This window comes from Vitis riparia, chromosome 7 (genome assembly GCF_004353265.1).
Source record: "Vitis riparia cultivar Riparia Gloire de Montpellier isolate 1030 chromosome 7, EGFV_Vit.rip_1.0, whole genome shotgun sequence".
Taxonomy (NCBI): Eukaryota; Viridiplantae; Streptophyta; class Magnoliopsida; order Vitales; family Vitaceae; genus Vitis; species Vitis riparia.
This window is the reverse complement of record NC_048437.1, coordinates 28,001,402-28,022,942: the sequence shown is the minus strand read 5'-3', so window position 1 is coordinate 28,022,942 and position 21,541 is coordinate 28,001,402. Positions and strand designations below refer to the sequence as shown.

At 33.7% G+C, this 21,541-nt stretch overlaps 4 protein-coding genes across 7 annotated transcripts; all 4 read right to left on the bottom strand.

Annotated features, from left to right (window-relative positions):
• Positions 1-784: 784 nt before the first annotated feature.
• LOC117917386 (E3 ubiquitin-protein ligase MIEL1) lies at positions 785-5,697 on the bottom strand. The gene is made up of 12 exons (XM_034833650.1): positions 5,485-5,697; positions 5,302-5,389; positions 5,063-5,119; positions 4,925-4,957; positions 4,738-4,815; positions 4,565-4,608; positions 4,406-4,446; positions 2,567-2,649; positions 2,393-2,484; positions 2,176-2,245; positions 1,250-1,288; positions 785-1,117 (listed from the first exon to the last, which is right to left on the bottom strand). Exons 1-12 carry the CDS (start codon positions 5,538-5,540, stop codon positions 992-994), a joined length of 807 nt encoding a protein of 268 aa, XP_034689541.1. The 5' UTR covers positions 5,541-5,697; the 3' UTR covers positions 785-991.
• A 2,658-nt stretch (positions 5,698-8,355) lies between these two features.
• Positions 8,356-9,354, bottom strand: LOC117918239 (NAC domain-containing protein 100-like). Its single transcript, XM_034834745.1, has 2 exons — positions 8,935-9,354; positions 8,356-8,769 (listed from the first exon to the last, which is right to left on the bottom strand). The coding sequence occupies exons 1-2, from the start codon at positions 9,352-9,354 to the stop codon at positions 8,356-8,358; spliced, it is 834 nt and encodes a 277-aa protein (XP_034690636.1).
• A 2,771-nt stretch (positions 9,355-12,125) lies between these two features.
• Positions 12,126-15,999, bottom strand: LOC117919190 (membrane-anchored ubiquitin-fold protein 3-like). 4 transcript variants are annotated; one of them, XR_004652043.1, is made up of 6 exons: positions 15,848-15,999; positions 15,196-15,340; positions 14,545-14,829; positions 14,035-14,205; positions 12,548-13,135; positions 12,126-12,313 (listed from the first exon to the last, which is right to left on the bottom strand). XR_004652043.1 is itself a non-coding variant. In XM_034836311.1 (6 exons), the coding sequence occupies exons 4-6, from the start codon at positions 14,675-14,677 to the stop codon at positions 13,080-13,082; spliced, it is 360 nt and encodes a 119-aa protein (XP_034692202.1). In that variant the 5' UTR covers positions 14,678-14,829; positions 14,972-15,050; positions 15,196-15,340; positions 15,848-15,999; the 3' UTR covers positions 12,126-13,079. The 4 variants fall into 4 exon arrangements, 3 of the variants coding, with proteins under 3 accessions (XP_034692202.1, XP_034692201.1, XP_034692203.1); XM_034836311.1 differs by adding an exon at positions 14,972-15,050 and having other exon boundaries at positions 12,126-13,135; XM_034836310.1 differs by having other exon boundaries at positions 12,126-13,135.
• Positions 16,000-19,732: 3,733 nt separating this feature from the next.
• On the bottom strand, positions 19,733-20,427 carry LOC117918869 (glutaredoxin-C13). Its single transcript, XM_034835823.1, has one exon. The coding sequence runs from the start codon at positions 20,205-20,207 to the stop codon at positions 19,899-19,901; it is 309 nt and encodes a 102-aa protein (XP_034691714.1). The 5' UTR covers positions 20,208-20,427; the 3' UTR covers positions 19,733-19,898.
• Between the last annotated feature and the right edge of the window lie 1,114 nt (positions 20,428-21,541).

The window sequence follows — 21,541 nt, the reverse complement described above, 5'->3', positions numbered from 1 at the left end:
AACCTCCATTATTACTCGAACTTTTCTATTCTAACCTTAATTATAATTTATAAGAATAAATATATTAATATGATAATGAAGAATAAATTTTAAATTAATTTTATTAAATAATCTTAATATTTTAAAATAATAATTAAATAATAAATTTTAAATCAATAATTTAAATATGATTTAACTTAAAACCAAATCAAATCATTAAAGTTGATCGATCACCAACTTAGTCGTACTCTTATGCTAATAAGAGGGACCATGCATTTTTTGTCGTCTCATAGCTGATGCCAGAGTAGGACAAAAGGGATTTCCTTTCCATTGTCATTCATTAAAGCCTCCAGAAAATAAAGATAAGAAAGCAAATGTCAATTTGATTGCCCTGCAAGAAAATAATCTTTTGGTTCTTTAATTGCCACACATTATCTTATCCACACTGCATAAGAATTCCTCAGTCTGGGCTACTTTCTTTGACTTTTGAAGCTATTTTGTGGAAAATTAAAAAGTTTTAAATTAAATATAAGAATTAAAATTCAATATTTTTCTGTAATCATCTGCCTTAATAGGTAATCTAAACGACTAAGTGTTTGTTTCCAGCAGACTGCATCAATGACTCCTTCAACTTGATGCTTTTCCTAGCCTTTGCCTTGATCTAAAAACATCACCAACCCATGATCCCTCAATGGGCACCAGGGTGGTGGACCAAGGCGTTGGGCCAAAGCATACAAAAACAGATTAAGATCAAGCCATTGCAGATTGAGATACCCTTTACTAGGAAGATCAAGGACCAGAAAACTGAGTAGAAAAAACAAGACTTTATGTTGTATTTAAGCTGTAATTTATCACATTGACCATCTATCGATTAGAAGGATTGAAGAAGCATTGGTTGTTTCTCAATCAAAATGGTTTCTGCAGTACATTAGTAGGCAACAAAGAGTACCCGTCACAAAGGAAAAGTCCCCTGTGGGAGTAGTAGTTATTGATGGTTTTCCTTTTGGTGCAGTCATTCATGATCTTCTGGGGCTGCAATCTTGCGGGTGTTGTATGAATTGCAGGAACTGCACTTGTGCCCCAGAATGTGATACAAGACTTTGCAAGTCTTGTTGCAGTCGTTGCAGAGGATCCAGACCTGTAAAAAACCATTGCAACTCAGTATATGCTTTGGTTGGCAAGTAGCTGTAGCAAGGAGAAGCTCAAAATGAAGGCAAGGAATGGCCATTACACAAACAAACTAAAAGAGAAGCATGGAAGAAGCAACTACCTCATGACTGTATTCCTCAGGCATGGCAGTAGCTCTAATCTATCAAGAAGAAGCGTTACCAAATTAATGCAGAACCACAAATTTATAAGAGGGAAAAAAAATATTGCCAAGATAAAATTCATTACAAGGAAAAGCAACTATTATTCGGCAACTTATATACTTTAAAGAAAACTAGCAATGCTGCAAGGCACACTCCCCTGCAAGGAGTTTGAAGTGAAGTGATGGTCTACTATGAGAGAAAAGAAGAATAATTATTTCTTCTCTAAATTTTATAAAGTAATTTGATTGTGAGGAATAATTGCAAGAATATTGCACATGTTTCTAAGTTCCTTTCTACACATAACCCAACCTAGTCTTTGCCACATTCAGTTTTTCATAGAGGATTCTTATTTTTCCTTTATTCTTCTGTTTTTCCATTTTTTTTTCTTGTTCTTTCTTCCTTTGGGAAAGAAATAGAAGTTTTGAGGGAAACAACCTCAGCATCTTGATTAGTGTGATGGTGCTATAAAACAGACATTGGCCAGCTTTTATTTTCATTTAAACCTTAAGAGTTTGGCTTAGAAAGGCAACAGGATGCTGCTGAAGTATTACAATGATAGAAATGTTCCCCATTTCATACATCTGGGCCAATTTTCTTTGCCACTGCCATAGCCAGAAAGGCAACGACAAAAGGTGCGGTAACAATCATTGCATTGATTTTTGAACTTTAGTTTTATGCATAACTTTTAGATCCTATATCTTATTTTCCATATTATATTACCCCAAAGATTGCCAAAAATACAAGTGGGGGTTCACAAAATTTTAATCTGAAAATCCACACCTCCTCCAAAACCTAAGAACTTTTGTCACCCTTGAAAAAAACTAAAGAATTGATAGTTCAGAACCATACTGATAGTTTTAAAATAACAAATCTGAAGCTCTAATACCTCCCAGTCTAATAATTCCCAGGATCTTGACATGTCAATCATGGACTTGGAGCAGATGGGACAACGATACCTGAGAAAGAAATCCAATGCAATTTATATAAAATTCTTTGAATTGTCAAGAAACAAAATTGGAAAATACTAATAGCAGTAGCAATACTACTACTACCACCACGAATGATAAAGTAACAATAAAATTGCAAGATAAACTGAAGCATACTGATTTTGATTTGCCATTTCAATGTAGCATTCTACATGCATTGTGTGTCCACATTTCATAATCGTTGTGCTTTTAACTGATTCAAAAAGATACTGCCAACATGGTATAGAGCTGTTAGACCACAGAAAACTTCAAAGCATTGAAATGCGATTAATTAAAATGTCAAGAAACAACCTCAAAACAGATGGGGCAGTGACTCCTCATAGAGTTCTCTACACATAAGTGATTATCACGCAGATCCACTGAATAGCAGGATCCTGTGTTCTTACACACCATTAAAAGGGGAAAACAATGACTAACTTGGGAAAAAAATGACTTGTAAATTTAAACCAATAAAGTGAATAAGATTGAGATTTAGTAGGATTAAAACATTCTGAACTTTAAACCAGATACAACATAACTAAATTGAGGAAAGGCGCATTTAACACAGGGATTGGATAAGAAAGTAGTACTGTAGAGGATCAAAGAGAAACAACCCACAAGAAAATTGGGACCCACATCTTTATTGTTCTTCTACGTCACTTCAAAAGATAAGGTGGGAGCTCTCTCTATCTCAAAGAGTAATGCTGTAGAGAATAAAAGAGAAGCAATCACCAGCAAATTGAGAGCACTGTGTGCATGTGTACCCATGTTTACACATCTGTAACGACTGAATCAACTCCCTCAAAGCCTCTTCTAGTGTCTCGCTTGCTCACTGGCTATCATTTCACATAGTCCACGTGAACCCATGACCAATAGTATCAAATTTGAAGCACCAAGTGCCTTCCCCCATCTTCCTTCCGTAATCTCTTTGTCCTCGAGTTCTTAGTTGTATTGCATGTGAACTCGACTTTAGCTGAGTTAAGTTTTTATATTTTTAAATTCAGCAAGTTCAAATGTAAAATTACAAAAGAAATTTTGCAGCCAATATCAGTAATATGAGGGGAGAAATTCCATCTGAAACTTCTTTTTTTGTAAAAACCAACCATGATAGAGAAGCAACTATCAGCAAATTGGGCACTGTGCATGTGTGTATCAATATGCACACATGCTTATAGTGATTGAATCAACTCCATCAAAGCACACTGCTATCACAAAACCATCATCAATAGTAGCAAATTTCAAACACCACTTTCCTCCCTGTCTTCTTTCTCTCATTTCTCTGTCCTCGAGCTCTCAGCTCTATCCCACATGAACTTGAATTTATTAGAGTTTGTTTCATATTTGTTTTAGTTCAGCAAGTTCAGATGTAAAATTTAAAAACAATTTTCCCTGTTAACATGAATGGGGAAGATTTTTTTTTCTGAAACTTCTTTCTTTGGAAAACCCAACTATGACGAAAGTCTAACTCTAGATCCCAAATTGTTCTCCAACTCTCAATTCTTCCCTTATCTAATTTTTGTTTCTCTGGGGAAGTTTTAAACCAAGGTTGCATTACAACCTCCAACAGTAAGTCATCAATAGTTCGAATTTCATTTGTACATTTGGTAACTTGGGATAATTTCTAGAGATGTTAGGATCCTAAATTAGCTAGATATTTGGATCTCTCTAGTTAGAGTTTCTGAAAATATGTCAAAAATGGATTTGGATCAAGAACTATCTTGCCTATTGCTAACCAAGACTCACTTTAAAGATCCGCCAACAATGAGACTGAATTTGTATGACGTCATACATTTCATTGAACATCATCTCCACCAGTGGCAAAATCCCATCTTCGAAAACATCCTGTTATTGTTTCACTCAAGTCTATCTAAAGCTTTTATGTAAGCATACTTTTATGGCCATCTAATATTACTTTGCTTTCTCATTCTACATTGATAGTGAATTTTTCTTTTAATGTAATTCATAGTCCATCAGTTTCTCAATCATAATTTCTCTGCGTGGAAGTATTCTACCAAAAAACCAAGAAACCCATGACAACTTCATGCTCTAATCATGGAAGGCTAACAAGAAACAAACAGGAGAAAGACCCATCAACACAATAAGCTCATAAAATAACTGAAAACAAAGGACAATGGAAAGTAAGATGCATACCACACTTTTGGCAATGAAAGAATTTCTCTCGGCCACCAACTCTGGAAAATCACAACATAGTTCAGAACCGCTCACTTTACAAAACACATTAATCTTAACATTTGGGAGAAAAATGAATACATTTGTCATATAACCTAATCGTTGACAGTTGTTGCTCACCTACAAATTCCACATTCATCACAATGAAACTGCTGCTTCTCAGTCTGCAACAAAAGCAAACAAAAGATGGCCAATACAAAAAGAATAAATAAATAAACAATATCATCTCCAGATCAGGATTCAAGTATTTTCCATCTAAATAACTAATGAATTAAAACTAATTGTATAATTACATCATCATCATAGAATTTGCAAATATCGCAAAAATATTCCCCCATGTTGACACCACAGTTGGAACAAACCCGAGCAACCTGGAAAAATACAGAGCAAAAATATTTCACAAATCCACTTGAGGCATTCAATTAAAGGAAAATCAACATACATGAGATTGCAATATTCAGCTCAACCACCAAGTCACACCTGCTGCTCCTCATTGCAAACCGAACATATCACCTGAAAAATCATTTCCATTTTATTTTTTTTTGCATATATCAAAAACCCAATTCAAGAACAATTACCGTATGCAAACTATCATGAAATACATAGATGGAGACGTACTTGCTTAATGTCGTGCCTAACAATTTCATGACGATCCTTGGGGTCGCTCAAAGATGTCTAATTCAAACAAAGAGAAAATATTAGCAAACTTCCAGCACAAGAAAACACAGGAAAACCTTTATACATTCATACAATGGCTCAGCAAGCACTAAGTCAAACAAAGAAAGAAATTAGCGAAAACCCAGATCCAAAAATAAAAAATAAAAATAAAAAAACTAATCTATACATATAAAATATACCATGGCTTCGTTATGGCAGTGGCGGCATGGGAAGATCTGGTTGCAGCATGGGGCTCGAATTTTGCAGCGTCTCTTGTAATGCTCGCATCTGAAGAAAAGATATAGAGATTAACAATTCAGAAAACACTGAGACGGAAAAAAATAAAAAGTAAAAAATAAAACAAACAGTGAGGCATAGATTACCCGTATTGCATTTTTCCAAAGTCTTCCTTTCTCTCAGTGGCAGTGTCTTCCTCCATTGGTTCTGATTGCAATAGGGACTCTCGTCGGTGCGAATCGCAGGCGGTAACGGAGGCTTGGAACCCAGAGCTTTAGCGGCGGAACTTATCGAATGCGAATGACAGCGAAATTTTCCATTTTATTGTTTGGCATGCGAGAAAATTCCAAATAGTGGATTTTCTAACCGCACCTTTTTTTTTTTTTTTTTTTTTTGTCTTGAACCTTGTAAAACCAAAATAGAAAATGTGAAAAACCCCTAATTGTTGCAAATTTCTGACGTTTGGCGGTTCGATTCAAATTTATATATATTTGTTTTAATTTATTTTTTAGGAAAATAAAAAATCGGGGTAATTGATTTTTTTGTTCGCAAAATGAAACAAAGAACAAATATTTTCATTTTAAAAATTTTGAAAAAAAAAATCAAATATAAATTAAATTAGTTGAAAATTAATAAAATTTTATATAATATATTAAAAATAAAATGAACAAAATTATTTTGAAATATCATATTAAATAAATTTTTAAAATTTTTCGTTTTTATTTTTTTCTCTCACTTTTTTTTTTTGAATTTTGTAAAATTTAACTTAGCCTAATAATATTATCCGGTCTAACCAAATTATCATTACAATATTAATAAAATTAAAATAAATTCAATTAAAGAAAATTCTAACTTGTAATTCAAATTCGTAATATGAAGCGAAATGTAAATAGCTGAGCGGGTGTTCAAATTTAATAATTATTATTTAATAATTTAAATTAATTTTAAGTTAAATTATTTTTAAATTATTAACTTAAAATTTATTATTTATTTTTTATTTTAAATATTAAAATTATTTGATAAATTAACTTAAAATTTATTTTAAGTTATTGAATTGATATATTTACGCTATTAGTTGTAATTAGTATTTATTATTAAAAATTTTAACTAATATTTATTTTTATTAATCTTAAGTAATAAATTTATTTATTAAATATTCATACCGAAAGTGTTGTAGATTTATAAGATAATCTTAAAATATTTACTAGAAAAAATTATTTATGAATTTGAAGTTATGATTATTAAGTATATTTTTATTAGATGTGGGCAAATAAAAAAAAAGAAAAAAAAGAATTGGGATTAAAAATAAGTTAATCATTTTGATTTAAGTATAAAGTCATTTTAAACTTTAAGTTGTAATATTAAATTATTTTACTAAATATGTTTAATTTATTTAATAACTTAAATATTAAATCAATTTAAGTTGTAAAATTAATCTACTAAATACCTTTTAAGTCCATATTCTATTTATTAAAAGATACAAGGGTTCGATATATCTCTGATATTTTGATGGGCTTTCGTTGATATATATCCGATATTTTAACATGTTTCCTTTGTTGCTCTGCACATCATTTCACGTTCAATTTTTTCATCGATTTATTGGTTCCAAACCATTCAATAATCGGTACTCAATATCCTTTTGAAGTTGTCTAATATACGATGTATAAGCGAAATATCGCTGATAAAAACCAATTTTTCAATCCATGGCTAAACCTAATCTTAATCTTCTCATTTTCATTCTTTGATGCATTTAAATAATTTTTAAAATCATTATTTTTTTTCTTGTACTTAATATTAATTAAGATTATTAATTTTTTTTATTTTTAAAAATAAAAAATAAAAAATGCATCTAAACATCACCTTAAATTTGAAGTTTTTATTTGTTGATGAATCAAACAATAATCTCTTACTTAAAACAAAATACTTCATTCAAACATATTACTAGATGGGTTCTTAATTAATTTAATAATATTATTATTTATAGGATAGTTATATCATACTTTAAAATTTTAATTAAATAAAAAATTATTTCTTATATATAAATATTAAAATTCATTACATTAGTCATGAGTTAAAAAAAATAAAAAAAAAATAAAAAAATCCCTCGGCATGCATGAAAAGGTATGGTTTGAAACAAGCATTGCATGATGCCAGTGCCGTAAACCATAACATTCACATAAATTGGACAAAAACAAGAAATTCAGTCCCCATATCATACCTATCACAACTGAATATTTCTCATGCAAATTATCCCTACTCTATCACCATCATCTTCTTGCATTCCCCTTTTTTTTTCCTCTCCTCCCTCTTTGAAACCAAGAAGAAAGCCAACAACTCCTTGAAAACTCAACTTAAGTTCAATCATGGCTGACATGGTCACCTTCGAAATCAAGGGAGGAGAGGTGGTACCTGAGATCCGAATGCCATCTTCAGCCACCATTCTTGAACTGAAGCAGAAAATTGAAGAGGATTTGAACGTGAAAGTGGCAAGGCAAACCCTCCTGTTCAAGCAGATTAATCTCAACGATGAAGACGCCATTGCGGATTATGGCTTTCATAGCATGACATCTATTCGTCTTTCTGTCACGCCGGAGCCGGACAAGGAGTTTTTCATCGACTTGAAGTCGGGGACAAGGCCAACAACCAACGTCAGGGTGAAAGAATCATACAAGGTTGCAGACTTGAAATCGAAGCTTCAAAGGCTTTGGGGCATTGAAAAGAAAAATATTGCTCTCTCTCGCCTTTCTAAGAAGATGGAGGATGATCATTTTCTCTATTCTTATTACATCTACGAGGGCACTGAAGTTTTTGCAGAAATTGCTATCAACAACTCCTATGGAATTACCAGGCTGAAGTGAACTTAAAAACTTTTTCTGTCCAGAAAGTGAGAAGCCTGCTTTTATTATCTGCTAAAGATACAATAAAAAATACTAATGATTTGAGTTAAATTCTACTTAACGTCAAGGGAATGATCTACAAATTTGACCATCCCTATTAAGTAATTAATTCTGTAACCGTTAACAATTTGACTTATGGTCAGTGGGTGCCCTTTCCCAACCTCTTATCCATTTGTCTTTGTAAAAATGGTTGGGCAACATATCCACCCCTTCATCTTTCTCTTCCACACAGTTCTGTGAATAGGCCAGAAGGTCTTGAGCAAAAGCTTGTATCCAGTTTCCTCCACCTCCTTCTGCAAAATCAACTCCACTAGGTGGAGTTTCTTCCTGCTGTCCAAAAAAATCATCTTCCCTTTGTGGTGTGGAGCTCCCCGGTTCCGTTTCTTGCTCCTTCAGTACTGTAACCTTTGGGTCAAGGATTTCATTGCATGTTGTTTGAATGGCTATGGCATCATCTCCTTCTACCTCTTGTTGCTTTACTGCTACTTTCTTTGAAACCATTCTTTTGATTCTACAGATAACGTAGTCGTTGCCCTGCATGAAACGAAAATGGGTCAAAGGGAAGATTGTTTTTGGAAAAAAAAAATTCTCTAAAAGGAAATTATCTAACAAATTTCCGAGTTTAGAAAACAAAAAAAAAACTATTTTTAAAAGAAGTTCCAAACAAACCCATTAATTCTTTATTGATACAGAACTTACTTGATTGTAACAGTCATAAACACCATCAAGCCTATACTCATGCATGACCCAACCATGCTTCACTCTGGGCTTTTCCTTCTCCACCAACGAGAAACATCTCTTGGAACCAATATGTACTTTCTCTCCCATGCAAATCTTCTTGTCTGATTGTGCCTTCCAAGTGTTGCGCCATGCGGTAGCTCTACTGGACCACGACATCTTCTGGGTCGTCTTCTTCAACTTGGTGAAGAAGTAAAGACAATTGCGTTGGGTTCCTTCGACTCGTTTCCTCCACAATTCTTCATCTCCATAAAGATCACATTCAATCACTTCTCTCACGAAAGGAGTTTTCCCAGTCACCTTATTCAGGAGATAGTGTACCATCTCTTCGTCTGTAGGGTTGAATACCAACTCTGACTCCCCCTCACCCACATGATCCATTGCTCTGCGCTCAGGTTTTGTATTTGCTTAATTTCTTCTTCTCTGCCATGACCATGAGTTGTATTTATGGAAAGAGGCTTCACGAAATTGTATATGATAAGGAGACATAATCCGAGTAGGACTCAGATTTGCAACATTAATTGTTATTATTTATTTATAATTATATATAAAAATTATTACAACTATTAAAAAATTTATTTATTTTTAAATTATTTAATTTTTATATTGATGAGTTAAAATAAACTAAATGAGTTTAAAGTTATAAATAAAAATGATTTATTAATTTTTATTTTTAAAGAACCAAACGTAGCTTTAGTTACAAAAAAATTGATACCGTGAGTCTTTCATTTTAGATTTTGAGGATAATGCAGATTTAACCTCAGATGAAATTAAAAACATTTGGCCCGTTTTTCTTTCTAACAAAGAATGTAATCATATCTAAATATTATATTATCCACCATCCTCTCATCCCTCTTACTGTTTGTCCACCAATTATAGTGACATCATTTTATTTATTAATAATTAGATTATATATAAAATCAACCATACAATATATAAATCCATTATTCTTCTTAGGTGGTGTTTTTTTTAATTTAATTTTAAATAGAACTTTAATGTTTAATAGTGTTAAGTATTAAACTGTTTGTTTTTGTAATATTTTATTTATATTAAGAATTAAAAGGTAAAGAAAAATCAGCATGTTATTTTTTTAATTTAGAAAATGTCAAATATTTTGACTTTTTTTATTCAACAAAAAGTTTATAATAAGTTATGAAAAAATAGAAAAACAAACGATCTAAAGTGTAAAAGTAAATTACTTTAAGCAAAAAGCTAAAAAAACAAACACCCTTTAATCTCTTCTTTTCCCTTCCACTTTTAAAGTTGATTAACCCTTATTTTGTAAAAGGTTTAACCAAATAAGAATTCAATACAAAATTCAAAAAAATCTACAAAAACATAGATGATAAAACTCATTAAATATTGTGACTTAAGTCTCTTATAAAATATAAACCAAGGGAACATAAAAATCATAGATGATAAAATCCATTAAAAATCATTGAACATTGAAACTTAAATCTTTTATAAAATATATACGAAAAGTTCATGATGGCCAAAAACCCTTTATATTTGAGATTTAAGCCTCAACAGCCTTGAGGCTCTTGCCTCAAAGTTATAAGCCTCAATAGGGTGAGACTTAAACCTCAATTACCCTAATTGAAGTTATAGCATTAAGACAATTTGTAGAGCCTCGTCTTGGAGCAAGTCCCTGGGTCTAAACCTCAATGGCCTTTCAAAACATGGGAAACAAGAATGTTGCATGTAAGTGCCTTCCTTTGCTACCATATGAGGTTGGTGCCCCTGCCCCATCCCAGGCAGCTCAACTGACAAGCCCTGAGCTCCTGCTCACTCTGGAACAGGGTAAGTGTCGTAACTCGTAAGTACATGATACAGTGTTCTTTCTGGAAGGCTTAGGCATGGCTTTCCTCAACGAAAAAGGTAAGAAGGGATACCACATGAAATAGAACGATCTTAGAAGGGGTATAATGAAATTCTTTGATTGGTTCTTTCCATAGGCATAGGAATGATCCATTTTATTTGACCGATAGGTCCAACAAATAATAAAAAATATAAAAAATTTTAAATATTAAATAAAATGTTTTTATTTGAAACACCTCATGATCTTCAACCAATTATGTGCTTCAATATAATTACCAAAAGTAAAATACTAAGTAGTTTGATCAAACCAAGCTTCCATAATTTCATAATCTCCCTAGTGAATGTGGGTTGTTCTCCCCAATTGGAATAGGCAGGTCAATTCCTTCTCTTAGAACTGTACTTGAGAGTTTCCTACCTCACACCGCTCATCAGTCATTTATTTTGATGTCCCGTTTTAATCTACCATATCCGAATAAGATTGTTCATAAGAACAGCTGCACTTTTAGAATCTCAACAAGGTTTTGGGGCATGGAGGTTTTTGCAGGCGAGCCACTTCCCCCACCCTCGTGGATGGCCGGCTTTCTTATTAAGAGCAGTCTATCAATTAAACGAATTTGGGTGGGGAAGCATAGGACCAGTCACAACATACCCCACAAGAAGCCTTGTAATAGCTCCTTGATTTGGAGAAGATGATAGCAGCTACAAGATTTCAGAAAAGTTGCCTTGCAGCCATTCCTGAAAATCCACATCTCAAAATGAAATAAGAATAAAACAAAAAACCTTATTTCTAGTGAGATAATTAGTTATAAAATGTGCACTCCAGACATTACTTTGGTGAATGTAACACAAGGACATATTCTTAAAATATTTTCGAATTAATGACTCCATCATAGTGAATGAATTCACAAAAACGAAATGGGATGGTTCTGTTTCTGGATATAACAAAGCCATATATACTTGTACACAACAAATATGCAAACTCAAAAATATTTTTTTTCCAAAAAAAGAAAAAGAACAAAAAGCCAGCCAATGGAAAATTAGAGAGAATGCATTCAACAGCCTTAAGAGGCGTGGAGTAATTCAGACTTCAGAGAGAACGAATTTCTTAAGACATCATCCAAAAGATAGGTTTTGATTAAACAAAAAATACCAATAGCACTCAGCACAGAAATCATCACAGATTGCATCACACAACTCAAATCAGTTTTGAAACGGAATTGGAGCTTTGCATGACATTATATCACACCAAATGTGATCTGTAAACGATCCACACCCCAATTAATAGGATTTGAATTTAGTCACTAGTGGGGTTGAGCACTCAAAAATATGCTAAATGGAAAATAGTAATGAATAGTATTGTTATTGAAAATACTCAAAGAGGCAAAACAACTATTGAAAAAAATGCTCAGAGAAATGGTATGCATGTAAATGGAAGAGTCCACTAGGTCTTCTAATTGCCTGATCTGTCAATGATTGTTTAGGTCAGATTGACCACTTCAGAGCACATGCTAACCTTCTCATCCTGCAAATACATAAAAAAGAAAGCAAACAAGGAGTTTAGTAGTAACCCAAATGAATGTGAATATAAGGCTACCAAGGGAAGGGAATTATGTTCACATTCAACTTCTTTTCTCATGCATGTTAAACCATTACAATGGCCAAGGCCAATAATATAAACATTGTTCATTGAACAAAATGTCCACCGTCATTGAACAAAAAGCAAACATAACAGAAAAAGAGAACCATTTTAACAAACCTTCACTCACACTTTGACAGAAGTCATATTGATAAAATACCACTAAAGAAGTGTTGCCTTCAATCCCTGAAATCATTTCAATGTTGAAGAACCCAATCACAAGTATCCTATCCTTTTCAAATCCACTTCAAGGACCAAAATGTTGGTGTATTTGGTATATAAAACAAAAAGGTGTAGAATTATAATGTTCCAAATGTCTGAAGGAGCTGAAATGCCATGTCTTTTATGAGTTCCACAGATCTTAAGTACATGACTCAGCATACAAATGAGCACTGCCCCTCTCTCTCTCTCTTGGAAACACATACACAACCTTCCCATAAAATTCAGAGATTATTCATGGAAGAAATTCTGATTTCACTTACATGAGAAAGATGACAGCACGAACAACAGCAGAAGCAATTACAAGGGAAAAGGGCAACCTACTAAACTGTATATAAGATCTTACATTACACTAACATCATAATGGAAGAACAAAAAAATGTGAAGTGGTGATCATGTTTGTAATTGCAACTACAAACCATGCTTCCCATTTTTAAAGGATGATACATGAGCACGAATTCTGCTTTGGCATCTCGTCCTGGTTCTTGTCTGCAGTGCACCCAAAATGGGAGGGAACCAAAGAAAAAAAAAGATGGTAAAATGTTAGGCTCTGTGATAGTAGCTATTGGAACAGAGTACTGGTACATTATAAATGAAATTAAGATTATTATGAAATGATTCTAAAAGGATTTTGAGCATCATGACAATCCTAAATTGCTGTGAAGAACACAATTGAATTGTTATCTGTTTTAAGTATGCTATCCTGGGCAAATATCATCCATCCATCTATCTAGATATCTATAAAAATATGACTGATCTACTGAATTTCTGGACAAAATTATCCAATCACAAGCTAGAACATGTTCCTCTCCCTTCCTTTCCACTCTCTAGCCTAGGTAATTTAAATGGTAACTCACGTCAGGAAGATGGCATCTGTTTCAAGGGCATAAGAAAATTTTGGCTTTAAGAAAGAACAAATGTAAAAACCAACTTAAGAAGTTTCTTAACAAATTATTGATATAGACATTACAAAAGGGGAATGAACTATGGGAATTCACTAATTTATTCGATAAGATTAAGAATTCTTATGTTGGTTTCAATAACAGCAGGTGAAAATGCTTACAAGCGCTGATGAAGTTGTACCAAAAAAAGAAAGAGAGAATAATAGAGATACTGATTATGTGTCCATTTCAGTAATATAGGTGCCTAAGGCAACCACTATCATGAATTTAATCCCCCAGCATCATTTCTCTTCTTCTTATCCATTGTTTTTAGTTATCACTATAAATCTGAGATTACAGCATGCATCAACTGAAATATTCTCTCTTTCATTTTTTTTTTCTGAAACAAAAATTATATGAGCAAAGTTCCTCAACACTGAAGGGATGGCATAAACTCCACAGCAATGTCCAAATTCACAGATATAAACGATGAAAAACTTGACTAACCTGTCTTCTTTTTAGCTACAGGAGGCTGCACTACCACATGCATTGTAATGACACCACTAGGAAGATCGCCAAAGGTTATTCTAGATTCAGCAAGTGTTTTGCTATTCTCCAAAACTTTTCCAGCGTGTATGAGCTTCATATCATTAACCGACTTAGGTATGACTGTTTTGTCTGTACATACAAAGCCTCTATTAGAAATTCAAATAAAGTAGAGCAAAAAATTCAAGTTTGATGTAAGATGTCCTAAAGCCAATAACATCTGAGGCCTAATGAAAAAACTATAAACCAGACCAAGATAAAGCCATATCTATAATTACCCACAAAAAGTAGAGAAATAGAGAACTTAAGCATTGAAACTCAATGCAAAAACAAACCCTTAACACATTATACAAGTGACACTCAACCAGTTCAGTCCAACTAGGGTCCTAACTGACACTCAAATTCCAATTATAACAGCATAAAGTATCAAATCAGCAACAGAAAGAAAGAAACAGAAAATAAGAGGATAACCTGGGGGCCATTCAGCAACCAGTCTTTGCTTGAGAGTTGCAACAGTAGTGGATGAAGCATAGGTGCGATGACCTATATCTGTTCCATCATAAATCCGAAATTTAAGCTCGATATGCTCCTCTCCTTCAGCCATAATAGCCTTCCCTCTTCAACGCCAAGCTTGCTAATCCAATGCAAGACCACTCCACTTAAGAGGAATTCACCCCTCACCTAATCAACGGCAGAAGAATCCCCAGGACTCCCTAAGGCCAAGATTCCACCTAGCTCGGTCCGGTTTCCGAGAAACTAGAGAAAAAGGAAACAAAAATAAAATAATCAATTTGATGAAACCTTACACAATTATTTGGTGGAGTCCGTTTTCCTTTATTCACAGGTAACCTTTTTCCCTCATATTGGGGACCAAAACCAGAACCTCCAACATACCCACCCTTATTCCTTGCCACTTGAACCACTTCTCAAGGGCAATTAATTGTTGGAGTTATACTCAGCTCTTTGCTTTTTTGGAACTAACCAGCAGAAAAATGTAACCAATCAACACAAAACAGCAGAATAAGTAAAACTTTATTTTCCTTGATGTTCTCATAACAGAAAATCGAAATGCAGATATCAAAGCAAGAACAGAACATAAATCTTCTTCCATTGGACACTGACCTCACTAAATCTGCCAAAAAGCTTGTTTTGTGCAAAAACATAAGACAACAGTACACTTGAATCAACAAATAGAGAAGGAATCGGATCCAGTAAGCACTTCATATGATCCAATAGCTTCTCTGACCAACCGCTCAAACAGATGTTTCTGCAACACCACATGAAAGGTTAAAAACAGGAATCCAATACACACCGAGACAACGATCAAAGATCAAATAATTCAAAATATTTTCCCTAGTTGAGCTCTATAATTTCGGATCTAGGTCCATTTTTTACCAAAATCAGACAAACCACATCCACCTTTAGAAATCCAAACCCAGAAAAAGGAAAATAAAATTCCTAGCATTCCTTTTCATTGCTTTGAAAGCGCGGGAACAGATAGAAATCAGAGATTTTTCACCAAAACGTAAATATCCATTTGACTGGGCCTAACACAACTATTCAGCTTAATTGAGGCGATATTCCACATGTAGGAAACCAAAACAACATAAAACACTGAAACAAATAAAAACAAACAAAATCAAATTTTCAAATTCTTTCCTGTCCTCCATTTCCTCCGCAAATCCAGAAATAGATCCAAAGAATCAAACCAGAGGTACAAAAGAAGTCATGAAATAATAATCGTAATAATAAGAACAATCGTTGAGAGAAATACCTGATCAAGACTCCATTAACGACAGATCATAGCTCACGGAGGACCTATTCAATGCGGTTAGGGTTTGGGCATCCGTTTCGGTGTTTGGAGACCACAAAGAGAGAGAGAGCTCCTTTGTCTGTTTCTCGGTTATTTCTTCTTATTTTCTTTCGTTGGATCATTTCTCGGAATTTGGATGAATTTTTCTTTACCTTTTTCTTTTTCTTTTTCTTTCTCTTTCTTCTTTTTTTTTTTTTTTTTTTTCCTGCTTTCTTTTTTATTTATTTTTTGCCGGGAGCGGTGTCAGCGGTGGAATTCGGATGAATTTAGTTACTGAATATGGAGCGAAATTTATATATTTCAGGTGGGGATCACATGCAGCTTCGGAAAGGGTTTGGTTTACCTTACAACCAATCCCAGTAGGCCACGTAAGCGATCTGTGTCCAGGTTGTTCTCTCACGAAATGATAAAAACGACGTCGGATTGGAATGAGTTGGAGGCCGTTGAGGATCCGATGGTTTGTAACTTTGTATTTTGTGAAGATAAAAGTCCGTTAATGTCGGTTATTGTACCCCAAGAGGGCACCCTTAAGGTAGGGGCTCATCCTAATCTCAATCCAAACTATTTTTGGCAAGGGTAGAACGGTCCTTTCGCAATTTGGATTAGATTTAGATTAAAAACAAAAAATTATTTCTAATTAAATTCGAGTTCGACATGAGTTGAAGTGTGACAAGAGTACAAGAAACTCAATTAAAATTGAATGTTTAATAATTTTTATTAGATTATCATGTTTTATTATATTATTTAATTAATGATATTTAAATTTAAAAATCTAATTAATATAAAAATAGATATATTAACTTTTTATTTTATTAAGATAATTTATGCCAAATTATTATATTAGATTAATGGATTTAATATTAATGAGATTAATAAATATAATTTATTATTGAAATGTAAATTTCCACTAACAAACTTATATATTATATATTTTATTTTATTTTTGAATTTTTTTTCTTGATCCAACTCAACTCTATCCGATCTAAATTTTGACTAATCCCATCAACCTGAGTTTACTCATACATTTTTCTCTACTTCAACCTTGGAAAAAAAGACTTGGATTGAATTAAGGCTAGACTACTTAGGTTGCAAATCAAATTTAGTTGAATTGAGCTTCAGGTATACGAGATTTATTCTAATATTAAGTTTGGATTGTATATCAACTCAACTCACTTTAGATTAAAAGAGATGTTCATGATACTTGATTATCCTTCTCCATAAGTATCTAGTAAAATCTTAAATACAACAAAAAAAAAAAATGCAAACAATTTATGATATTCTCAATCTTATGTTGATGATATGCTTTTTTTTAAAAAAAAAAAAATCAAAATACTATGCCTGGTTAGACTTCATTTATATATCAACATCCACACACATTTTTTTTATCAACCAATATTACTATACCATATTTATATTATTTATTAAAAAAACATGTTATTATATATTTATTATTCATTGTGATCAAATTTCACCCAATTTTAGTCCATTTTTATTGTTATATTTTTATGAAATTTTTTGCTAATATCGATATTTTTGTAAAATCAAATACCATCAACATTGATATTTTCATTAACGAATGTAACAAATATATCGAATAAAAAGCTTTATGCTTATTTCATTTATTTTGAAAAAAAAAATTGGGAATTCTCTATCATCCTCAAGGAGGCATAGTGATCAAGTTATTCCTATTAAAAATATAAATCTTGATAAAGTCATGAGATTATGTGGATGTTAGGTTTGTAGCAATGTCACTTTTTGATTAATAACAACTTAAATTTTTAGTTTATGATTTTGTTTATCATAGACTATTGTCGCATAAAAAAGAATTAGTTATATATTCATTTATGTTGATTAATTTTTTTGTTGAATGACTAATACCTTATTTAAAACAAAATCCATATTACACTTCAAAATCACAAGACGTTGATAACAGGAATTATTTGATTCAGAACAATATTGTTTTACAAAAAATAATGGCTTAAAAGTAAACTCGACCAATGTTCCTTCCCAAAATTACAATGATCATGATTCGAAATAAACATGCAAAAGATAATTCTTAATATAGTTCGAAGATAAATGTAATCCTTATATTTATAAAGTGCACTAACATACATAAATCCACTAATTAAATTAAAAACAAAGGTTACAATGATGAAGACTCTCACTCTCTTTTCAATCGTGACCACACTCGGTTTTTTTTTGTCCTTCATGAAACTAGACGTTAAAAATACAATAAGAACAAACTTATTATTCAATAAAAAAAAATTAAAAAAAAATCATCATGAAGAATAACAGGACTAGAGTGGTGATTTGGATAGTTTAAACAAGTCGTTTGGCCCGTATGCATTGAATCCTTTGATGAATCTCGGCCTGACACCTCAGGCAAAGAACATTTCTGTATTTAGGAACTGGGTTCATCTATAGATGGCATCTACTAAGTGGGTTTATCCGATACAGGCTGGTCAGAATCAAATTCAAGGAAAAAGTAGAGCCAATACCTTTTTCAAGGATGAATTTTACGTGTGAACTTCTGTGAGAAACCTTGCATATACGCTAGTATATGAATGTGATAATGATCTTTACTTCTATGTATTCACGATAATGTATATTTGTAGGTACTGAAATACATAATTTTCCATGACCACATGGTCTAAAGGACACCTCTAGTGTTGTAGGCAGACATGAACATATGCTGAGGATTGCTAGTTGGAAAAGGAATATTGAGGTTTGGTTCTATCCGAAGAGTGCTATATACACTGCAATGCAAGCACACTTGCAGTATTCCCGATCAGTTCAGTTGATAAAACACAGAACCAGCCACTAGAAATTGGTCACTCAGTCCCTCACTTTATTCACTATAGCAATCTTTATCGATTCCTCTGCAATTCCCGATTAAGATGGAAGGTGATTGATAAAGCAGTGAGTTTTTACTACTATCTGTCTGTCTCTGTGTCTGCATTCCACCTAAATTTTCTACCTCTTTTCCATTAGAAACAACAGAAAAACACATACTGCTAAGAGATTTTTCAGGAGTTTAAGCACCTCAAAACTCTGTTATCAAGAATGTTCTATGGGAATGGACATGGGGGACTGGGGAAGGAATCAAAGATGCCCGATAGCTCAGGTAGAAAAGTATGTCTAAGAAATGTGTTCAAGTATCTTGCTGATTTTGAAAAGTATTCAACCGGTAACAATTTGACTAGCCCAACAACCTACTAAAGCTAAAAAGGCAAGGAATGCAATACCCTTCTTTATCAAAGATAAAGTAGAAGAATCCAGGGCACCACATACCAGAAAAGTTGAGCATCTTGATTTTCAGCTTTTAGCATTTGGAAAAGATTCGATAAGGAAGTCAGATATGAAAAGATCCCACTGCTATCTCCCCTTATTGGCATCATATGTTCCATGTTTTGGAATCATACAATGTCTTTATTTTATTTATATACAAGAATACAAAATGGCCATTCTAGCATTCTTCTTAGAATGGTAAGACTGAAAGATATCAAGTTCTGCAATTTAACCATGATGCTCCAACAAAGGTCATCTGAGCCCTTTTTGTGTTTCCCCCCGTTCTAACTGAAGTTGGGGGCTTGAAACAATGACAGCACACTCAACCCTGTTCAGCTTATAGCAAATCGAATCAAATCTCTAAAATTCTTTTCAAATTATGATTAAAAGCTATCTGCAGCTAGTTCTTTAGTAGTACTCAATTTCAGGCACTATTCTCTGATGGCTACTTGAATCATTCAACCGTATTGCTTCAAGCTAACGTGCGATATCCATATATAGTCTGCTTTAATAATCATGTAAAGACTAGAGAGTACTCAAGAGTAGAGAGACAGCGGGTTAATAAACGATAACTTCATTATGAAAAGGAAGGTTACATGCATAAGACAATCACTATTTAACACGCGAGGAGGTACATAAGATTACACATATATAATAAAGAGCCCAATAGACTAGTAGTTTAAAGCCACGTTTATTCTTGTCACATGGTATCAGAGCATTAAAATTAAGATAAAGTCTGCTGATATGGCTTCAGCAGGGGAATGAGGGAGCCGCTTAGGTGACGGGACATGACTTCGTTGGTGGATCCCACGAGCTTTCCACCTATGAACACAGCTGGGACAGGAGCATTGCATCCCAGCCTCAAGAGGGCTTTCTCCATTTCCCTTCCATCGGGGTCTTGGTCGATTTCATGAACCGTGGGACTGACCCCAAGTTCTTGAAACAGAATGTTGACAGCATAGCACAGGCAGCATGAGCTCTTGCTGAAGATCACCACCCCTTTCTCTGAAGCCAATCTGGTCACCTTATCCATCCTGTGCTCTGGGCTCAAGAATATGCACAAAATTCTAATGTGAAGATCAAATTAAAGCAGAGGAGGAAGAAAATCTTGGAGGGTTAGCTTAGATTCAATCGAAAACCTCAAAAAACCATCGGATCGAAACTGAAGTTCGATCCAATGGTATTATTGAGATGGAAATATGAGGAGGAGGAGGAGTATGAAAGGGAGAAATGAGATTGAAGATTAAGCTTGTTCGAACTTGAGCTCTCATGTTACACTATTTATAAGGAAAGCAGAGGATGGACTACTCCTTTGAACATAGACATGGATTCAAAAAGAGGTCGTGCTTTACTTAGATGCCTAAATTAATAAAGTTACTTTTCGAGAAAGAGACTACTGTGTTTCTCATTTGCTGTACAAGCTGGCTTATATGGTTATGCACAATTTACATGATGGACTGACTCCATATCAGTCTATTATAACCATCTGATATGTCTACCAAAACTTAGCTGTCTTTCTGGATGGATGTCTGAGAACTCTGATCAATGTTGGGATTGATTCATTTGGCTCATCACACACGTGTTCTTGCTAATGACCATTTGTGTAACTTTTGCAGATTCTATGGAAACAAGAATACTCTCTCCACCTAAACACAACAAAAGTAGGAAATTCTCAAAGGTGGTCGATTTCTGCCAGATTCTCACAATCATCTTCTTTGAATTCCCAGGCAGAAAGATGGCGAAAATGAGATGGCTTCTTTCGGTGGCTCTGATTCTTTGTGTGCGCCCACCAAGTTGTTCGATTCCTCCCCGCCATCTCCCATGCCCGTGGGGCTGAAACGGCTCTCTATACAGCTGTTTGCACGGAAGGATCAGTATGCAAACGGCCACAGCCTGCAGTATCCAAACCTCATAGCAGCCTCAACTATCTAATGGTAACATATCTATATATGTCATAGATTCAAGAAGATGGGAAAAACTATGACATGTATGCCTCCAAATATGTATGCAGTTGTGAACAAAAGCATATGTTTGTATGTATCCTGTGTAGTACTGAATATGTAAGTATGCATTCAGGAGGAGGGATAGTGTATAGCCTTTTTCTTGTACACTTGAAAGTCATGAGTATGAGAGAGGCTTTTACAGTGATAGCACAGATGTATAAAGGTTTCAGCATTTTAGATATGGAGGAATGCAATAAAGACATGAATTTTCAAGCATCACCCTTTATTCTGTCCTTATGCCTTCCTGTCAAAAAATAACACATGATGCCTAGCGATTCATTGGCCTTAATTTCAGCTTGTGTGCGATTCGTGCTGAGCTTAAATTAAATTCATTAGAACCCAATAAAACAATGGTGTCCAGGAG

Coding starts and splice junctions, on each gene's coding strand:
- LOC117918239 (XM_034834745.1), bottom strand. CDS start 9,354: ATGGATCATGTGGGTGAGGGGGAGTCAGAGTTGGTATTCAACCCTACA. Junction 8,770..8,934: donor TTTATGACTGTTACAATCAA/GTAAGTTCTGTA, acceptor CGTTTCATGCAG/GGCAACGACTACGTTATCTG.
- LOC117919190 (XM_034836311.1), bottom strand. CDS start 14,677: ATGGCTGAAGGAGAGGAGCATATCGAGCTTAAATTTCGGATTTATGAT. Junction 14,206..14,544: donor GGTTGCTGAATGGCCCCCAG/GTTATCCTCTTA, acceptor TTGTATGTACAG/ACAAAACAGTCATACCTAAG. Junction 13,136..14,034: donor TGTAGCTAAAAAGAAGACAG/GTTAGTCAAGTT, acceptor GGTGCACTGCAG/ACAAGAACCAGGACGAGATG.
- LOC117917386 (XM_034833650.1), bottom strand. CDS start 5,540: ATGGAGGAAGACACTGCCACTGAGAGAAAGGAAGACTTTGGAAAAATG. Junction 4,609..4,737: donor GCAAATTCTATGATGATGAT/GTAATTATACAA, acceptor CTTTTGTTGCAG/ACTGAGAAGCAGCAGTTTCA. Junction 4,447..4,564: donor GATGAATGTGGAATTTGTAG/GTGAGCAACAAC, acceptor GTGATTTTCCAG/AGTTGGTGGCCGAGAGAAAT.
- LOC117918869 (XM_034835823.1), bottom strand. CDS start 20,207: ATGGATAAGGTGACCAGATTGGCTTCAGAGAAAGGGGTGGTGATCTTC.